Source organism: Podarcis bocagei (assembly GCF_964188305.1).
Source record: "Podarcis bocagei genome assembly, chromosome: Z".
NCBI classification, from domain to species: Eukaryota; Metazoa; Chordata; class Lepidosauria; order Squamata; family Lacertidae; genus Podarcis; species Podarcis bocagei.
In genome coordinates, this window is record NC_138140.1 from 45,756,005 (window position 1) to 45,772,908 (window position 16,904).

The 16,904-nt window shown below is 44.8% G+C and overlaps 1 protein-coding gene and 1 long non-coding RNA gene across 6 annotated transcripts in view; one reads left to right on the forward strand and one right to left on the reverse strand.

Annotated features, from left to right (window-relative positions):
* The window catches only part of AFF2 (ALF transcription elongation factor 2), a 393,570-nt gene extending 380,655 nt beyond the window's left edge, over positions 1-12,915 (reverse strand). For 3 of the 5 annotated variants that reach the window (XM_081178936.1, XM_081178935.1, XM_081178934.1), the window contains exon 1: positions 12,547-12,915. In XM_081178936.1, coding sequence (XP_081035062.1) covers positions 12,547-12,593 — 47 coding nt within the window. In that variant the 5' untranslated portion in view covers positions 12,594-12,915. The remainder of the gene's footprint in view (positions 1-12,546) is intronic. The other 2 variants (XM_081178939.1, XM_081178937.1) reach the window with 1 other exon arrangement.
* A 2,816-nt stretch (positions 12,916-15,731) lies between these two features.
* LOC308578975 lies at positions 15,732-16,267 on the forward strand. Its single transcript, XR_014004239.1, has 2 exons — positions 15,732-15,906; positions 16,090-16,267. It is a non-coding gene; the product is annotated as an uncharacterized lncRNA (long non-coding RNA).
* Positions 16,268-16,904: the final 637 nt, after the last annotated feature.

Genomic DNA, 16,904 nt, shown 5'->3' on the forward strand with positions numbered 1-16,904 from the left:
AAACAACCAAGGCAGGCTGTTGTCTTCATGTACCCCAACCCCTGCCAGGGAGCTTCCCACCGGTATCTGGGGGTTGACAGATGTAAACAGAAGCCCTCTGCAGACCTTCTCCACTCAACCCAGGGAAAGGTCAAGACTGAGCATGTTGGAACAATGTGTTTGTTGAAAGTGGGGCAGGAGGTTCCGCATGCATCCCTACCTCTCCCTCCTCCATGGATGTAGAGTCTGCATGTGTAGCACATGGTTGAACTCACCTTATGTTCTTGGCAAATGTGGTTCTCTGTGAGGCTCCTCTCTGTTTGCCCTTTCCATGGAAGGTCAGGAGAGTGGCAACACAAGACCTGGCCTTTTTAATGGAGGCTCCCTGCTTATGGAATGCTCTTCCCAGGGACGCTTGCCTAGCGCCATCTTTAGGCACTTGGGGGAAAGATTTCTTTTTTCGCCAAGCATTTGGCTTTAATTATCTGTAGCCACCTTCAATAGGTGGGGTCATAGAATCATGGCAGTTTAGAGTTGGAAGGGACCTCAAGGGTCATCTAGTCCAACCCCCTGCAATGCATTCATAAACCTCTGCTTAAAAACCTCCAAAGGAGGAGAGTCCACTACTTTCCAATGTGTTTTACTCCTGCCTTCTAAAAAGGAATTAGGTTTTGATTTTACTCTGTTTTAGTTTTATGCTAGTTTTACAGTACGCGTTATTCTCTTTGAGTTATTTTTTTGGGGGAAGTGACTAATAATTTTAATTAATAAGAATATAAAGTTGCATTGCAGGGGGTTAGATTAGATGATGCTTTGTGTCCCTTCCAACTGTACAATACTATGAAATCATCATCATCATGTATGTTCATGCAATAAGATTGCTTGCCATTCCAGAGCAGGGTCTTCTTGGTCGCCTAAATAAATAATATTACGAAACAATTTTTTGTAAGGTAGAAAAACAAGCCATAAGGGAAGCTGTTGCCATGGTTTGTTGCTTCTGCTGTTGTTTTTACTACGAACGCTATGTGTTCCATGCTAGAAAAAAACCCCAGTGAAATTGGACAATTTGAGGTGTCGGCAACAGGCTGAAAGAGCAGAGAAATTTAGGAACAAAGAGAGATGAAGACTATTAAGTGTGCAAGGAGAGCCCCTCCAGCAGGAGCAGCTCGTGACATTTTCTTTTCTTTTGAGAAGGGCAAAATAATTCCCCCTCTACCCATTTAAAGCAGAGAAGATGAACCTTTTGCAGCATAAGGACCGCATTCCCTCCTTGGCACTGGTGGACAGGACCACAGACAAAAAGAGGTGGAACAATGGATGCAAATTTTACCTTTGTTCAACAGAGTAATTTCTACACAGATTCGCATGCCCGTCTCTATCCTCCATCCAGACAAGGAAGAGGCCTTCTTTGTGTTCATCATCACATTCCATCTGGACACAAACATTCAGGGTGCAAAGCAGAACTGGTGAGTGATGTGGCTTGGGGAGAAGGGATGAAGCCTATGGAAAACCAAGAAGGCGCCCCAGGAATGAGGTTCCCTACCCTTGGTGTACAGAAACCACCATTCTACATAGAGTTCTCCACCTCACTTGCCATCAATGGCATTTTTCATCCAAAGGAATGCACACAGCAGATAGGTAGTGCTTTATTGTCAACAATCACACTTACAGTCACTTGTACAGCTCTGGAGTCCTACGCACACCAGCCTAGCATCTAGGAAACTATTCCAAGGTAAGCACTCTACAGAGCAGTTACAGCAACAGGGGACCACTCCCCTCCATCAGTTTATGTATCTTTCCCCAGCAGGCTGCATACATGCAGCCAGAGGCTACACCTGTGTGGAAACTTCCTCTGCTCATCTGTCTTCAACCCACTCCTGGTTCTGGGAGGCAGTGGTGAAGGAGAGGGTGGGGAAGCACCTGGCCCTTCACTTGCCTGACCCACATCTTCCTTGTCTTTTTCAGACCCATCCTGTGCTCCACCCTCAAACACTGAAGCTTCACTTGCCTCTGACTCTTGCCCCCTTGCTGGTACAGTTCCCCACAAATCACTGACCCCCTCTCCCAAGTCAACACTCCAGCCCTGCTTCTGCCTCCACCCCCGGTGCACACTTGTCAGCATCCTGCCAGTCCCTGACACTTGAATGTAGCAGGTTAATATAGGGGAGGTCAGGCAGAGCTATTGTCACACAGAGCTCTGCCTTCCAGCATCCTGCCATTACTCTTAGCAACCACATCTGCTACAGCCTGAGGCAGCTACCTCACTCTGAGGCACGATAGAGCTGGCCCTGTCTACTAGATCAGACCTAAGGACCTTCTAGTCCAACATTTTCCCTTCACATTGGCAAACCAGAAGTCTACAAGAATCCCACAAGACAAAGGGTGAAAGCACCATATTTTGCCTAAATTTCATAGCTGAGTCTTGCTTCTTTCTTAAACCCCATGGCCAGTTGCTTCCAACAACAAAAGCAGTATTTAACTTTGGTGGTTAATCCTACCCGGCCTTAATCTAGCACACAAATATATACAGAGGACCACAAACAAACAAATAACTATCCTCAGAAATGCCAGGGGATGTGTGGTGGTGATGGGGAATATGTTATAAAGAAATGAAGGGCTTTGCATTACTGTCTTTCCTAATGAGATAGAAAGTGGCAGATGTAAAAGATTTCATTCAGCCAACAATCTCTTTTTATGATATGAATAAACTACTCAAACAGATTTAATCCCTTACTAAATCAGATTATGAAAGGCAGACAAAATCACAATTTTATTCAATATGCCATTTTATCCTGTGTGACTAATGCATTATTTGTATGAAGTTAAAGTGGAGCTTTGAAGAAAGGGGATGGGCGGTGGGGAAATACCCTATGAAATAAATCAAACACTTCTCCTTTGTATAATCTTAACAGACAGATCCCATTAAGATTCCGTTATACGTAGCTGTTGGTTAAAATCATTGACCAGCATCCTTATAAATTAATCAGCTGAGGTAATGCTGCCTTGGCTGTCAACATTTACTCCTAATCTACATTTAAAATTCACTTTGGCTTTGCAAGTCCCCCGCCCACTGAAATAAGTTAATCGGCCCTCCCTCTTCTGTTGAAGAGTCACGAAAAGCAGAAGCTCTGCAGAAGCTCCAGTACAGGAGTGGATAACCTGCTTTCACCTCACATCCTCTTCTGCAAAGCCTTCTGAGGGCCACATGCCAGTGGTAGGTAGGGCCAAAAGCAGAAGTGGGTGGAGCAATCTATGTTAATGTTACCTTTGTATAGTACATTAGTTTCAGGAGTGGTACATCCTGTTTTGCCACTTGAGGTGAAACAGAAAGTGCTGCTTTTCCTTGCTGCTCGTGCCACCAGTGCCACCTGCCCTCCTTGCTCTGCTGCCGCCGTGCACCCTGCCACATCCAATTCCACCAATTTCAGGCTAGATGGCATCAATCTGGGGCAAGAGCTCACCCAAAATCATGTGACATCTTCTACATCCCACAAGAAATCGGTGCTAAAATTGTCCAACATTGGCAGCACGGCAGGCAGGGTGCCTGCAGGAATGTCACCTCAAGGGCATCTGCCACCTGAGGCAGTGACCTCACCCTGTCTAATGGCTGGGCTGCCTCTGGTTAGTTTCTTCACATTCATGCTTCCCTCTCGATTCTCCCCCTAGATAAGCAAGGCACACGATCGGAGTTCAAGAACACATTTACAGCCAAGCAAAAACACTCAAGGAGAATGCAAAGGATGGCTGCTGAGGGCTGTAGCTCAGGACCATTCACAGCCTAGGGAGAATCATGAGGCCAAGATGGAATGCTCAGGAAAGCCCAGCATATCCCACAATCCCTGACGACTGGCCATGCTAGCTAAGGGGTGCAGGACTTGTGGCCCTCCAAACACTGCTAGACTGCAACTCCCATCAACCTTGATAATTGTTCATGCTGGTTGAGGCTAATGGGAGCTGGAGCCTACCAATATTTGGAGGGGTACAGGTTTCCTACCCTCCCAGGGTTGGCCTGTTCCTCCTGAAGTGGTACAGTCCGAGGAGAACTGCATCTTTTCCTTTGTCTGTTTCTGAACATGTGTAGGCTCTTGGCTTCTACACACAACAATTCCATTCAAGTGGGCAGTTCAGACAAGCCGTAGATAAGCATTCAGATGTTTGCTTGGCCAGGATCCAAAATAATAATTTGTAGAGCAAGGCATTCCCCTTTACGAAGCATGCACACTAGGGAATGTACTTAACTGATCTCCGCGGGACTTCCTTCAACTTAAGATTGTAACGCAAGTTAATATAAAAATCACCTGATGGATTAACCCAAAGGCCCCTCTTTTCCTCCATCCTGTTCATGCAGTGGCCAAGCAAAAGCCCCAAAACAGGACCTGAGTGCAGCAGCTATCTCCCCACCTGTGATTACCAGAATCTGGCATTCAGAAGCATATTGCCTCCAACGGCAGAGGTACAACATAGCCCTAGTTACTCACTTGGCTGTCCAGCATACCTTTCAGGCATTTCTCAACTTAAGGTCACTGGATCATTACAAGTCATCCGAAGCAGACTTCAAATCCCTGCTGACAAGGAATTTGTTTTTCTCTTCCCTCCCTCCTCTTCTGATATCCTTTTATCTCTAGATATCTCCATTAGTCTGTAGATAATCAGGGTCAGGGAGTTCATGTCCAAGAGACACTGCAACAATTTAAACAACTCTTTGAATTGCCAAGCATCATTAGCCAGCTACCTTTGGATAGTAAAAGCTTTCAAGTTGTTAGGTATTCCTTAGTTCCCTTTGTGGGCAGAGTACTGAACTGAAAACGATAGTAGGGTGGTTGTTTTTTAAAAAAAGAAAGTAAAAAGAAAAAGCTTAGTTGAGCGGACTGAATCCGACAGAATATACCAGGATATTTTTTTTTCCAATCTGAGGGCCACATTCCATTCAGGACAACCTTTCAGGAGCCACATTCCAGTAGTGAGTGGGTAAAGAGGCAAAAATGGGTGAAACAATGAAAGTGAGTTTTAGCCTTTGTCGAATAGGTTACATTACATTGAACACATCACTTGACTGGAGAACTTGCACCATAAAACGTGGAGAAGTGCAAATTTTGAAGGGCAGCTGTGTTTGCGCTTACATATTGTTTCAGAAAGTGCAAATAATGTAGGTTCACCTTTAAATACGTACTAAATCAAACTTATCCCCCACCACTAATCTCATGAAAGATGCACTGCCACAAATAATAATTCCCTCCTCCATTCCCAATGCACTGGAATGAGTACATTCTTTATATAGCCAAAACAGTCTCAGTCAAACAAAAGATTTTGATGTTGATGCTTCCAGCAACCAATACATACCGTGGGGTGTGTGTGTGTGTGTGTGTGTGTGTGTGTGTGTGTTTCTGCTGCTTAAGTTACTTTAGATGGTATCAGGTAATAATATTTGGAGAGTAGGTCTTTGAGAAGAAGAAAGGGAGCCTGAAAAACATTTCAAACTCCTAGGAAATACCATCATTTAACCCAGACATAGGCAACCTTCGGCCCTCCAGATGTTTTGGCTTACAACTCCCATGATCCCTAGCTCACAGGACCAGTGGTCAGGGATGATGGGAATTGTAGTCCAAAACATCTGGAGGGCCGAAGGTTGCCTATGCCTGATTTAACCAGTCACTTGTTTGGAGTTTCCAGTTGCCGATGGAAAATCTGTATACAGATAAGTCAGTAACAGAGCATGGAACATAGGTAAATGCCTTCTACCGAGTCAGACCACTGGTCTATCTCATTCAGTATTGTCTACACTGACTGGTAACAGGTCTCCAGGGTTTCAAGTAGGGTTCTCTCCCAGCCTACCTGGAGAGGCCAGGGATTGAACCTGGGACCTTCTACATGCAAAGCAGATGCTCTGCCACTGAGCTACAGCCACTCCCTGGTAATAGATGTGGCCCTGGGTGGGAATGTGGCCTCAGGATTGTCCCAGAAGGCCATATTCAACCTCCTGGCCTGAGGTCCTTCACCCTTGATACATGGATGTTGATTAGGGCAAGTCGTTCTACCAAGCCAATAGGTGAGATATCTTGGAGACCAAAAAGAAAGGAAGGAGGGTACATCTTCCTTAGTGCTTTCAATTTATTTTCTAAATGAGATAATAAATCTGGGACTTTTTGAAAAACAAACAATAACACACATAATTCAGCACAGGGATGGGGAACCTGTAGTACTTTGGATGTTGTTGAACTCCCAACTTCCTGCATGCAGCGCCTGAGCTTAAGTCTGAGGGCATTTGAGGCTCTACCCTGCAATCTTACACTCAAACAGCACATACCCACCTCCATCTGATTTACATGGGGCTTATATATGTACAGTGCAACCAACATTTACATAAAGCTGTCCAAAAATTCTGGATTCTTTTCTTTTCACTTCTTAAAAGCTCACTCTTTTGTTTTAGTCCATTCTTGATTTCTCTGCTTTTTTTAACCCCCTCCCCCCCGCAACATTCTTAGGTTACTCATGAGCAAAACAACCCACCCCTAAATCACACTTACTTCATCATTTCGACTCATCAGTGGCATACAAGGCTGTGTGTTTTGCAAACACCAGGATCCACTCTGGTTTAACATCCTTTGCAATCTCATGGAAGACCAGGAAAAATTTAGTATGTTACGGCATAATCAATTGCGGGGCTTATTCCACCCTCCCAAGCCTCAAACCGGACTGTATTTTATTTCCTCCTAGACTCAGCTGCTCATTCTGACAGATCCTAATCCTTCAACCACATGCAAGGAGCATGGTGAGTAATTCCTTTATGTTTGGGAGTGGGGAAACTGAAAATGATCCCAAATAATTACTTTGGGGATGTGCCTAATACAAATTCCCTAAATAAACACACTTTAACTTCCAAAAAGAGAACAGAAGGGGAAAGAGATGGGATTTCTTTTGTTAATGAGTATTCCATTCAGTATTTCAATTTCCTCCAACTCCTACCGCGAAAAAAGGGGGGGGGGAATCTATCTACTCCATTTCACACGTACCCATTAGGCAACATTGAACCATCCCAGTGTTCAGAGGGAAACAGTTATTTAATAAGTGATTTGAGGCCTCAGGGCAGTAAAGCACAGTAACTGAGAAGGCATCCCAGGGCAGCGTATTGGAGGGAGAGAGGTGGGAAGAAGGGAAGAAGCACTCACAAATGTGCTGAGGTAGAGACCAAAAACAGTTCACCTTTGTCTGGCAAGCAAGCAGGGTTCCCCACTCCCAGTTGAGGAAGTAGGTTTGACGGAATGCCCTGGTGGGGAGCAGGTGGCTTGGTTTAGGAGAGAGGCATGGGGGGGGAATATGGGGAGTGAAGGAGACCTGACCTACAGATGTTCCATTCTCAGATCCACCAGCTACAGGGCAAATTCTGACCTTTCTATTTATGTTACAGTTTAGTGAGTTTAAGCTTCTTGAATAAATGTCCAGTTTTCTTCCCCGTCTGATGCAATTGGATTACTGTTGATGTCTGGTGTAAATCAACCTCTCTTTTTTATGAGGTAAACAAACAAACAAACAAACAAAACCCTCTGAAGCATTATCTTTCCTTTTTTTGAAGGTGTGCTTTGATTCATTAATAGTACTAAGGGAGTAGCCATTGTGCCATACAGCCTACCAAGTCTTATCTGGGAGCAACAGGGGCATTGCTAAGCAGTTAAAGGGGTGCTGCAACATTGCAGGTATTTGCACGGAAGTAAATTGAACTAATTTACAGGTACAGGTGCCTTGGGGGAAATTAAGGTGTAGGGTGTCTGGGGTTTCACCGCAGCTGTGCTCGTCAGTTTCCCCACATGCCCTGTAAGCAAAGATTTTCTTTTTCTTTTTGAAAAAGTGGAAAGGAAAGAGTATCTGGGCCCTGCAGCAGAAGGCTGATAACTCAAGACTGCTTGTTAGCAGCAATACCCCGGACCATCAAACATAATAAGGACTTTTTTCTGTACCTAGGATTCTGCTGCAACACAAAAGCCAAATAGACATTGGCTCAGTGAAGCCTACAAGTTGAGAATGACTAGATTAGATCACTGGCAGAGCACCTGATTTCCAGGTAAGAAGGTCTCATGATCAATCTGCAGCATCTCTCCACGTAGGCCTGGTAATGCCCCCTGCATGAAACCCTGGATAGCCAATGCCATTCAGTGTGGACAATACTGAACTAGATGCTCCAATGGCCTGACTCTGTAGAAGCCTTCTGTGTTCCTACACATTTCAGTATAATATACTATTGATGCTGAGGAATGGCTGGTACATTATGGCTTGGCTAAAGTTACCTGATGGCCATGCTGCATTTCGAACCCAGGACTTCCCACCTCATGATCAACCACAGCACTTCAGACTCTGACAGTTCTCTTCCTTTGTCCTTATTTATTATTACTGTTTTTATATGTGCTGGAAGCTGCCCAGAGTGGCTGGGGAAACCCAGCCAGATGGGTGGGGCATAAATTGTTGTTGGTGATGATGGTGGTGTTGTTGTTATTGTTGTTATTTGTTTCCTGAACACACCTAGTGCCAACACTCTCTCTTCCTGCAACAGCCCCATCAAAACCCATCCAGATTGTGGAGTTCCTAATTACTGACCCCTGGGCCTTCCTAACCTCCAGCCATCTTTAAATATAATCGTCTATGTACCTTAGGAATCTGCCTTGCTTTGCTTAGTGCTGTAAAGTCCCATGGTCACAATGGAGACAAGAGGGGCAGTCCTGTGACCCTCCAGGTGTTGCTGGACTCCAGCTCCCATCATCCCAGATCAAAGGTCATGTTGGCCAGAGCTGATGGGAGTTCCAAGTCCAACATTATCTGGTTCCACATTCCTCGTAAAGGACCAGGGAATATCAAAAAACAAAACTGGCTTGAGGAGAGCACTGTCACTCCATGTTGCCCAGGTTTCTTTCTGGGCCTCCACATCTCCATAAACAAGGTGATGAAAGGTCCACTCAGACATGGGGGAAATTGTGCTGGTTTTCCTGATTAAAATGCTAGTGAAATTACCACTAAACTTCCATTTTTTTATGCCACTAGATTTCTAGAAGTGCCGAGTATGTCATGTGGAAGCTCAAATATAATCTGGAAATTAACAGTTAGGAAAACATCAGGGAAATGAAATAAACTGCAATATGAATGTAGCCAAGGTAATTACCGTAGATTGATACAGAGCCTTATGTCTGTTAACATGTGTCATTTTCTAAGAGAGCCAGTAGTGGGCAGAGTTTTAATTTTGCATGGAGAGAAACCTGCCTTCAGATCCCCAGACAGCCACAATTTGCCTTGGATGGGCTTGGAACATTTGCTGTATTTTAGCTTAATATACCGAGAGGTAGTGGAGATAAAACTGGGGGTCTACATAAATTCCAATCCAAGTTCCTTAGGTGAGGGGGGGGATGTAATGAATAAATAAATAGACAGGTACAATTTTACTTTGGGGTTCATTTGCAAGATGTACTATGAAACACATGTGGAGTTCTCTGATACAGACCCCACCCCAAACCTATCATATAGCTTTTGGTCTTCCATTCCCAACATAATTATTATATTTATATAGCGTCATCAAGAGAAAACCAAACCTCAAACTAGCTCTCTGCCCCAAGCAGGTTACAATATAAATTTCCATTAAATCATATGCTTACACTAGTTTTGTATAAACATCTGGATTTACAATCCCATTTCCTTAATGTAGTTGTGTCCTTGCACATTGACTGTGTGGAATAAGATGTACATATTGCAGTAATTCACTGCATATTTTTATCCCAGGGTTACAAACCCTTCTTCTTTCAGGTTAAGGGAGAGATTGGCTGCTGCTGTGTGCTCATCTCTGGCAAATTATCTTTTGTTGTTCCTTAAAGATAGAACTTAAGGCTACTTAGATGTAAATGCGTAACAGTCAGCAGCCAGCATACATCAGAATTGTTTGCACTGGTCAATTCCAGCCCCGGTCTTATGCACTTGCTTGGGAGTAAGTGCCGCTGAAATCAGGGGGGCAAATTGCTGCAAAGCTCTGAGTGGATTGCCTATTGACCCAGGTTTAGTTTTGTTTTTTTGTTTTTTTTAAAGCAGGATTTTAATGTACAGTTTCTTCCAACTTTGAGGAGCAAATGCACTCATTCCATAACTAGCTAATTAGCAGTAAACAAGGTAGAGGCACGAGCCTGATGCACAGGGTGAACAAAAGTTAAAAATTTAAATGTGTAGCAGTAGCCATTAAATTATAGATGACTATGGCTTGTTTGGGGAGGGGGTCATGATGCCAAATCAGTGAGTGAGTGCCTATGATGCCAAATTCTTCTCACCAGAAGAAAATAGTTTGGTGAACATCAACACAAATTCACAGAGACCCCAAGTGAGTGCATGTACACAACACCATGCAGACCCAAGCCCACCGAATTGATGCATTTGCCTATTATGGCACACAAGACGAAGAATTTATGGAGATACTCCATGCTGAGACACATATGAGATCAGAAGAGACGAACTCTCGAAAGAGCCCCTGCAGCCAAAAGCATTAGATGCCTTTAAAAAAATCAAAACGGCAATACTTTGATAAAGGAAGTTAATGGTGATCAGAAAAGAGGAGGAAATATTGTAACACTTGTCCACCCCCACCCCACCTCCACCAAAACCTCAACAACAAAAACACATGTTAACAGTTTCCTTCTTTCTCAAACACATCATTTCAACATTCACCATCCTGATCCCAGCCAGTGTTGGACTCTACAAACACCGCAACATGCTTCCTTTTCCAAACGACACCTCCATGCTCAGTTGTAACGGCTTCCATTAAATTAATGATGTTACCCACACCATAAATTAGGCAAATTGTATGCAAATACTGTTTGAGTAGCAATACAGTGGTTATCAGCTGTCTGCAAAAATAAATTAGTTTGGCAGGGTAAAGATACTGTGAAGCAGCATATTTAATTGAGCACTAATTTTATTGTGATTATTACTTTTAAGTAACAACGGCAAGGTTATTAAGTGACATAATGTGATGGCTTACACAGAGCTGATAAAACACTTCACAAGATCCACAATGCTGGTTTGCTGATTAAAACTGATACCAAGTAATTTATGGTCCCAAAGACTGATTCTCAACCGCTATAAAAATAAAATAAATGAAAACATGACAGTGTTTCAGGGTTTTCAAGCTGGGCAACTACAGTATGTTTGACAAAGTGTCACTGATTAGCTTGATATAAAATCTATATGTTTTATTGTTAGTATTTTCAACAATTATTTACTTAAAATGCCAGCAAATTAAAATGATTCTGCCCTTCTCTCAGCAAAACACATCATAATATTACCTATGTCGCCAAGATTTTTGCCAATCAGGCATGTAAAATGCAAATTTATTCATTTACTTACTTTGCTTGCCTGGTTAGTAAATTACAGCCTACCTCAAATGGCCACAATCCGGTTGCTCATTATTATTATTATTTTAAATTTTAGAGCGAAAGCACAAATTGCAACTTGTTAGCTTGGCAGAGTGAAACACAGAACCAGTCCAGACATTGGCAAATCATATTTAAATATTTATGGGCAACAAAGCACCTCTGTTTTCCAAGTTAAATACAGAATCAAATCACAACTTCTGCACTACTTCTGCTCTCCCAGTATCAACACCCCAATTTTTCTTTTCTTTTTTAAAGATGCCAAGCTTGATTTATTTTTTTGCAGCAAGTTCACAATAAAAACAACCAACACACACAACTCCCTTCTTCTTTGCAAATCACAACATATCTGAAATTCGAGAAAAGCATGGTAATGGTCAAGATATTTCCAAAGCTTATAAGTTAAAACAATAAGAGATCTGACAGTGACTAGGAAGGGGGGGGACCCTATCACTTCAGTTCTGGATCAGTAGAGAGGGTAGGAGGAGGGACAATCACAGGCAGTTTTGGAAACGAGAGAGACAGAAATCTTGCAACTGACACCACTAAGCTGCACGTTTGAGAAAGCCACAATGAAGACAATGTATGAACAGTGTGGGGGAGTGTTGCTGGTTGGATAACCCCCCTTGTTTTTTGTTGCTTTTGGTTTGGTAGCCAACACACACACACCCTTGCAACTTATCCCACAGGTTCAAGAAAGCATAGGTCCTGATACCTATTTTGAAACATGGAAAATGAAAGATGCGTGAACAACACCCCCACGCCCACCCCCCAAACACCACAAGACCCCCAGGGGATCGGATTGAGTTGGGAATAGGTTCAAAGAGGGGGTTCAAATAATGGGATGCTAGAGCGGGTTCAAAGGAAGCGAGGCTATGCCGACTTCTTCCATAGATGCTGCCTGTTTTGCAAATGGACCACTTCCAAGTTGGAGCATCCTCCGAAAAACAGGGCATGCGACGCGCATCACGCACCTCCGGACAAAAACCACCACGGGTGCATGGCTCTCGATATTATTATTAAGGACAAGACACTGAGAAGGAGGGGAGAGGAAGATGCAACAAAAGGTTTCTGAGCTGCACTATTAATGATGCTAATAATAACAATAACAACAACAACCCGAAGGCATCGCAATAGGATGATGAAATTCAAGAGCGGGGTGGGAAATCAAACCTACCACTGCTGGTCCAAGTCCCAGTCCCTGAAAAAGTCGAATAGATCCATAGCGGTTGCGAAGGGAGGCAGGAGAGACTCCGAGCGCTGGCTGCCCCCCCTCCCCGGGTCCGCCTTCCCCCAGCCCGGCTAGGAGAAGTCACCGGGGCAGGGCAGGCTTAGCAGCGCATCTGGAGGGCGAGCTGTGCTTTCTCCCTTTCGCCGCGCTTGGGGGACAAGCCGGGGCTGGCGATGGTCTCTCCGGCCGGAGGGGGGAGGAGGAAGGCAGCTCTGCTGCTGCTCTCAGCTCCTTCCGCTCGCTTCTGCTGGCTTCAGCTGTGGCTGCTGCTGCCGCCGCCACAGCCAGCAGCAGCAGCCTGACTGACTGACTCGCTGGCTGGCTGAGAGAGGCAGAAATAGCGGCGGCGGCAGCAATATCAACACCCACCACAAGGGGTGGAGCGAGCGGCAAGAACCACGACTCGGAGACGCGTTGTATTAGCATCCCTCCCCGCTCGCCAATTCGCAGCTGGAGCAGAGTTCACATGTGCCGCGGACGAGAGACGGGGGTTCTGGTCGCTTCCAAACGGGTGTCATTGTGGGTTGCTCTATGTGCATGCAATACTAGAATAAGAATATCAATGTAAAGTTGGAAGGGACCCTTAGAGTCATCTAGTCCAACCCCTTGCAATGCAGGGATTTGAAACCATACTGGACCCTACTTAACTTTGGAAATGTGCTAGCAGTTTTATTGTGGCACCACTAGCATGGGTATAGCCAGGATTGTTCACGGAGGGGGGGGAGGCTTTTGTTAGGGGGTGCAGAACCTCGGGTTTGTATTGGTTTGGGGGGCAACTGCCCCCCTTGGCTATGCCCATGGCCTCTAGGAGTACAATTAAAAAGATGTTTGAATATTGATGTTAATATTTTCAGCATTCAAATAACTTCATTGTTATCTAAAACTGCAGCATCAGCAATCCCACATCACAAGGGGTGGAGTAATGGTTTTGGTGTCAGCCTAGGACCTGGGAGACCAGGGTCCAAATCCCCACTTAGCCATGAAGCTCACTGGGTGACTTTGGACCAGTCACATGCAACCCAACAGACATGCACCCAGAACTCTGGTTGATTCCAGATTGTGGGAAGAGGTAGCTCCTGCAGCATGCAAGCTTGTTTGTTGGCTGCCATGTCCACAAAACATAGAATCATAGGGAATGCAGGATTCTCAACTAAAGCATCCATGACAGATGGCCATCCAACCTCTGCTTAAAAACCTCCCAGGGAGGAGAGTCCAGCAGCTCCTGGTGGGAGTCAGTTCCACTGTTGAACAGCTTTTACTATCAGAATTACCTTCTTTATAACTTGAATCCATTGGATTCATCCTTGCTGTCAAAATGTAAGTGGGAAGACACACATGGAGACAGAGGTACTGAGTGTGTGGTGGTGATGTAAGGTTCCCAAAAGCCATTAAATACCATGAGAGCTGGCATTGAGAGAGCTGAGAAGCAGAGCACACTCCATCGGCTCTGCTACAACAGGCGAGTTCCATCAGGCCTCCTCTCCCCGCAACTGTCACTTGGGGGCAGCCTTTCTCTCTCAGTGGGAGAAACAGTAAGCAGGGTTCATTTAATCAGCTTTTCTGGAGGCCCAGCTCCATCAGGAACCTCCTTGCTCTTGAACTATGCCAGCTAGTCCATGTAGGAACAACTAGTTAGAAACTGGTGTCTGAATTTTAGTGTTTATTTTCCTCCTCCCTCCTGTCCAAGGGGCAGTTGGATCTTCTCTACCTGGTAAGGTAGCCCACCTGGGAGAAGGAATACTCTTATCCTAAACCTCTGCTGCCTTGTAGATATACTGATTACTGAAAAAGGCTTCAGGAGTACACCCTGAGGAACCATTTGTACCTGCTGCCTTGCAGGACATCTTCAGCAAAAGAAAAGGCTGAGGAGTAAACCCTACACAAATCCAGAGTGGAGTCCCTAAGGCAATTAGATGGCTCCTTGTACAGCTCTTTCCAGCAACTCCTGCAGCCAAGCTGGTGCCAAGTGTATTGCTCTGCTTTCCTTTGGACCACATCAGTGAGGTCAAGGGGGGCGATCTTGTTACCTGGGCAGCCCAGGACCTTAATGCACGCTGCCCAGGCTTATGCCCTGGAGAGGTTCCTTTAGTGCTGCTAACACAGCAAAAGCAATGCGGGAGGCAACAGTTATGACTTATAAACTCAATTTGATTGGCATAAGGTATGAGCACTACTGGTTGCCTTTGGTGGTAGGAGAGATCATCATGTCTCACTAGTCAACTACTGTCCGTCTTAAGCCTGGCAACCCCTAGTCAATAAAGTATTGAGCCACCATGGTTCCCACTCTTTTCATTTTTTAAGACTGCGAGCTTGAGGATAGGGACCATCTTTCTTTGATTGTATGTAAGCTGCCCCGGGAGCCTTTTTGGTTGAAGTGTGGGTACAAATGCTCCAAATAAATATGAATAAGGAGTGCAGTAACAGATGGCCTGACATTTCTGTACACAGTTGAAATATATATATATATATATATAAGCAGTGGAGACTGGCCCATCAGGGCGAATGGGGCAAAGCCCTATCAGCCTCAGTCTGCTCTCAGACAGCCCAAATTTGCTTGCCTTCTTTTTTACAACCAGCTTAGCATGTGCCCCTGTCCGTCATCTTCTTCGTGCTCCTTCTCAGCTTCACCCCTGTAGGACTTAGCAAGGAGGAGAATGGGGGACAAAACTAGAATTAGGTAGCTCTGCCTATCATTGGCTTTGTCTCCACCTTCCTCTGGCCTCTCAGCCTTTCTTCCTAACAGCACAAATAGGTTCCAGCCACCTCTATATGAATGATAAACCACACAGTGACCCTTTTGCTAAGAGCAGCAATTGGCAGAAACACATAGTTTTGCTAATGTTATGGTGGGGGGTGGGAAGGAGAGAGTCTGCTAAACCCAATAAGTTAATGAATGTCAAAATCTAGCTAATATTTGGGATAGGAAGGAAAAATGCTAGCTACAGAATTGTGGCAGCTAAGGAATCCACGGGCCAGTAGATGCCAACCCGCCTGGCCACCAGGCTGGCTGAATTAAAGCCATTATGACACAATGGCCAGGCACCTACACATCAGAGAAAGTTTTTAGGTCTGTGCAAAACAAGGGTTGCCAAGGTGACAGGGAGAGGTGTGAGATGACAGACTGTATCTCAGGGGTAGAATACCTGCACTGCATGCAGACAGTGCAGGTCAAATAACCTAGTATGTACTGGTTAGGCTAGAAGAAACTTCTATCTGAAACCTGGAGATCCAACATTGTTGACAACAATGAGCTAAATGAATCAGCTGCCTCCATATATGGCAGTTTCCCCCAATATTTACCTCAGAGTAAGGCTACAGAATTAGAGAGGTGATTTTTTCCCCCAATTAGCATGTCAAAATGTCCCAATCTGGTGCTGCTTGAAGTTTTGTAACCCTCACAGGCTGTCCTTGCTACAGCCAGATCCCCACAGTCTTTCACAATAAGTTAAAACTTGCCACAATGTGATTTTTACCTGTCATTTTTCACAGGGTGACAGTTTCTTCTGGATGTGCCCCCATGTGGCGAAACTTGAGATTTACCACATTCCAGAGAACTTGAACAATTTTTCTGGATGATTTCAAGGCCTGATCATTCAGAACTTTGCGTCTGTGGGTGCACTTTTAGAATTATTCCTAGGGGAAGCCCATAAACAGGTTGCAGTTACAACTTAGAGTTTCTCTGGCAGCAGTTCTTCATAGGAAGGAAAGAAGGAAAGAGGCATATAGCCCAGAGAAGACTAAGGAGAGGCATGATAGAACCCTTCTTAGATCAGGAGGCCTGTCACAGAGAAGATGGAGCAGGCTTACTCTAGTAGGCCAGTGGAAATGTTTAGCAATCAGATTTTGGCTAAACTTTATGAGAAAGTTATGGCAGTGGAACAACAGCATGCCTCAAGAGAAGCAGAGGGTACATGGTCATCTGTCAGGTACACGTGTAGCTGCCTCCTACATTGTAAACATAGGGGCCAACTCCTAGGGGCTGAGGTCCCTTTGCACCCGCCCAAGACAATGTCATTCAAATCATGTGGGTGTATCCCATCATGTGATTGGTTTTGCAGGGTGGGGCATATTTTCCTTCTCCCCAATATTTTATTCAAGTTGCCCCCCCCCTGATTGTAAGATCTTGAATTGAACAGAGGCTTGGGTTAGATGACCTCTCCTTCCAACACCACAATAGGAAGGGGGAAGGTGAGAGGGAAGAAGGAAGAAGGAAGGAAGGAAGGAAGGAAGGAAGGAAGGAAGGAGGCTGTGGTAATTCCACTCAAAAGTGATAGAGGCATCGCTGAACATCTGTGTAGCGGTAT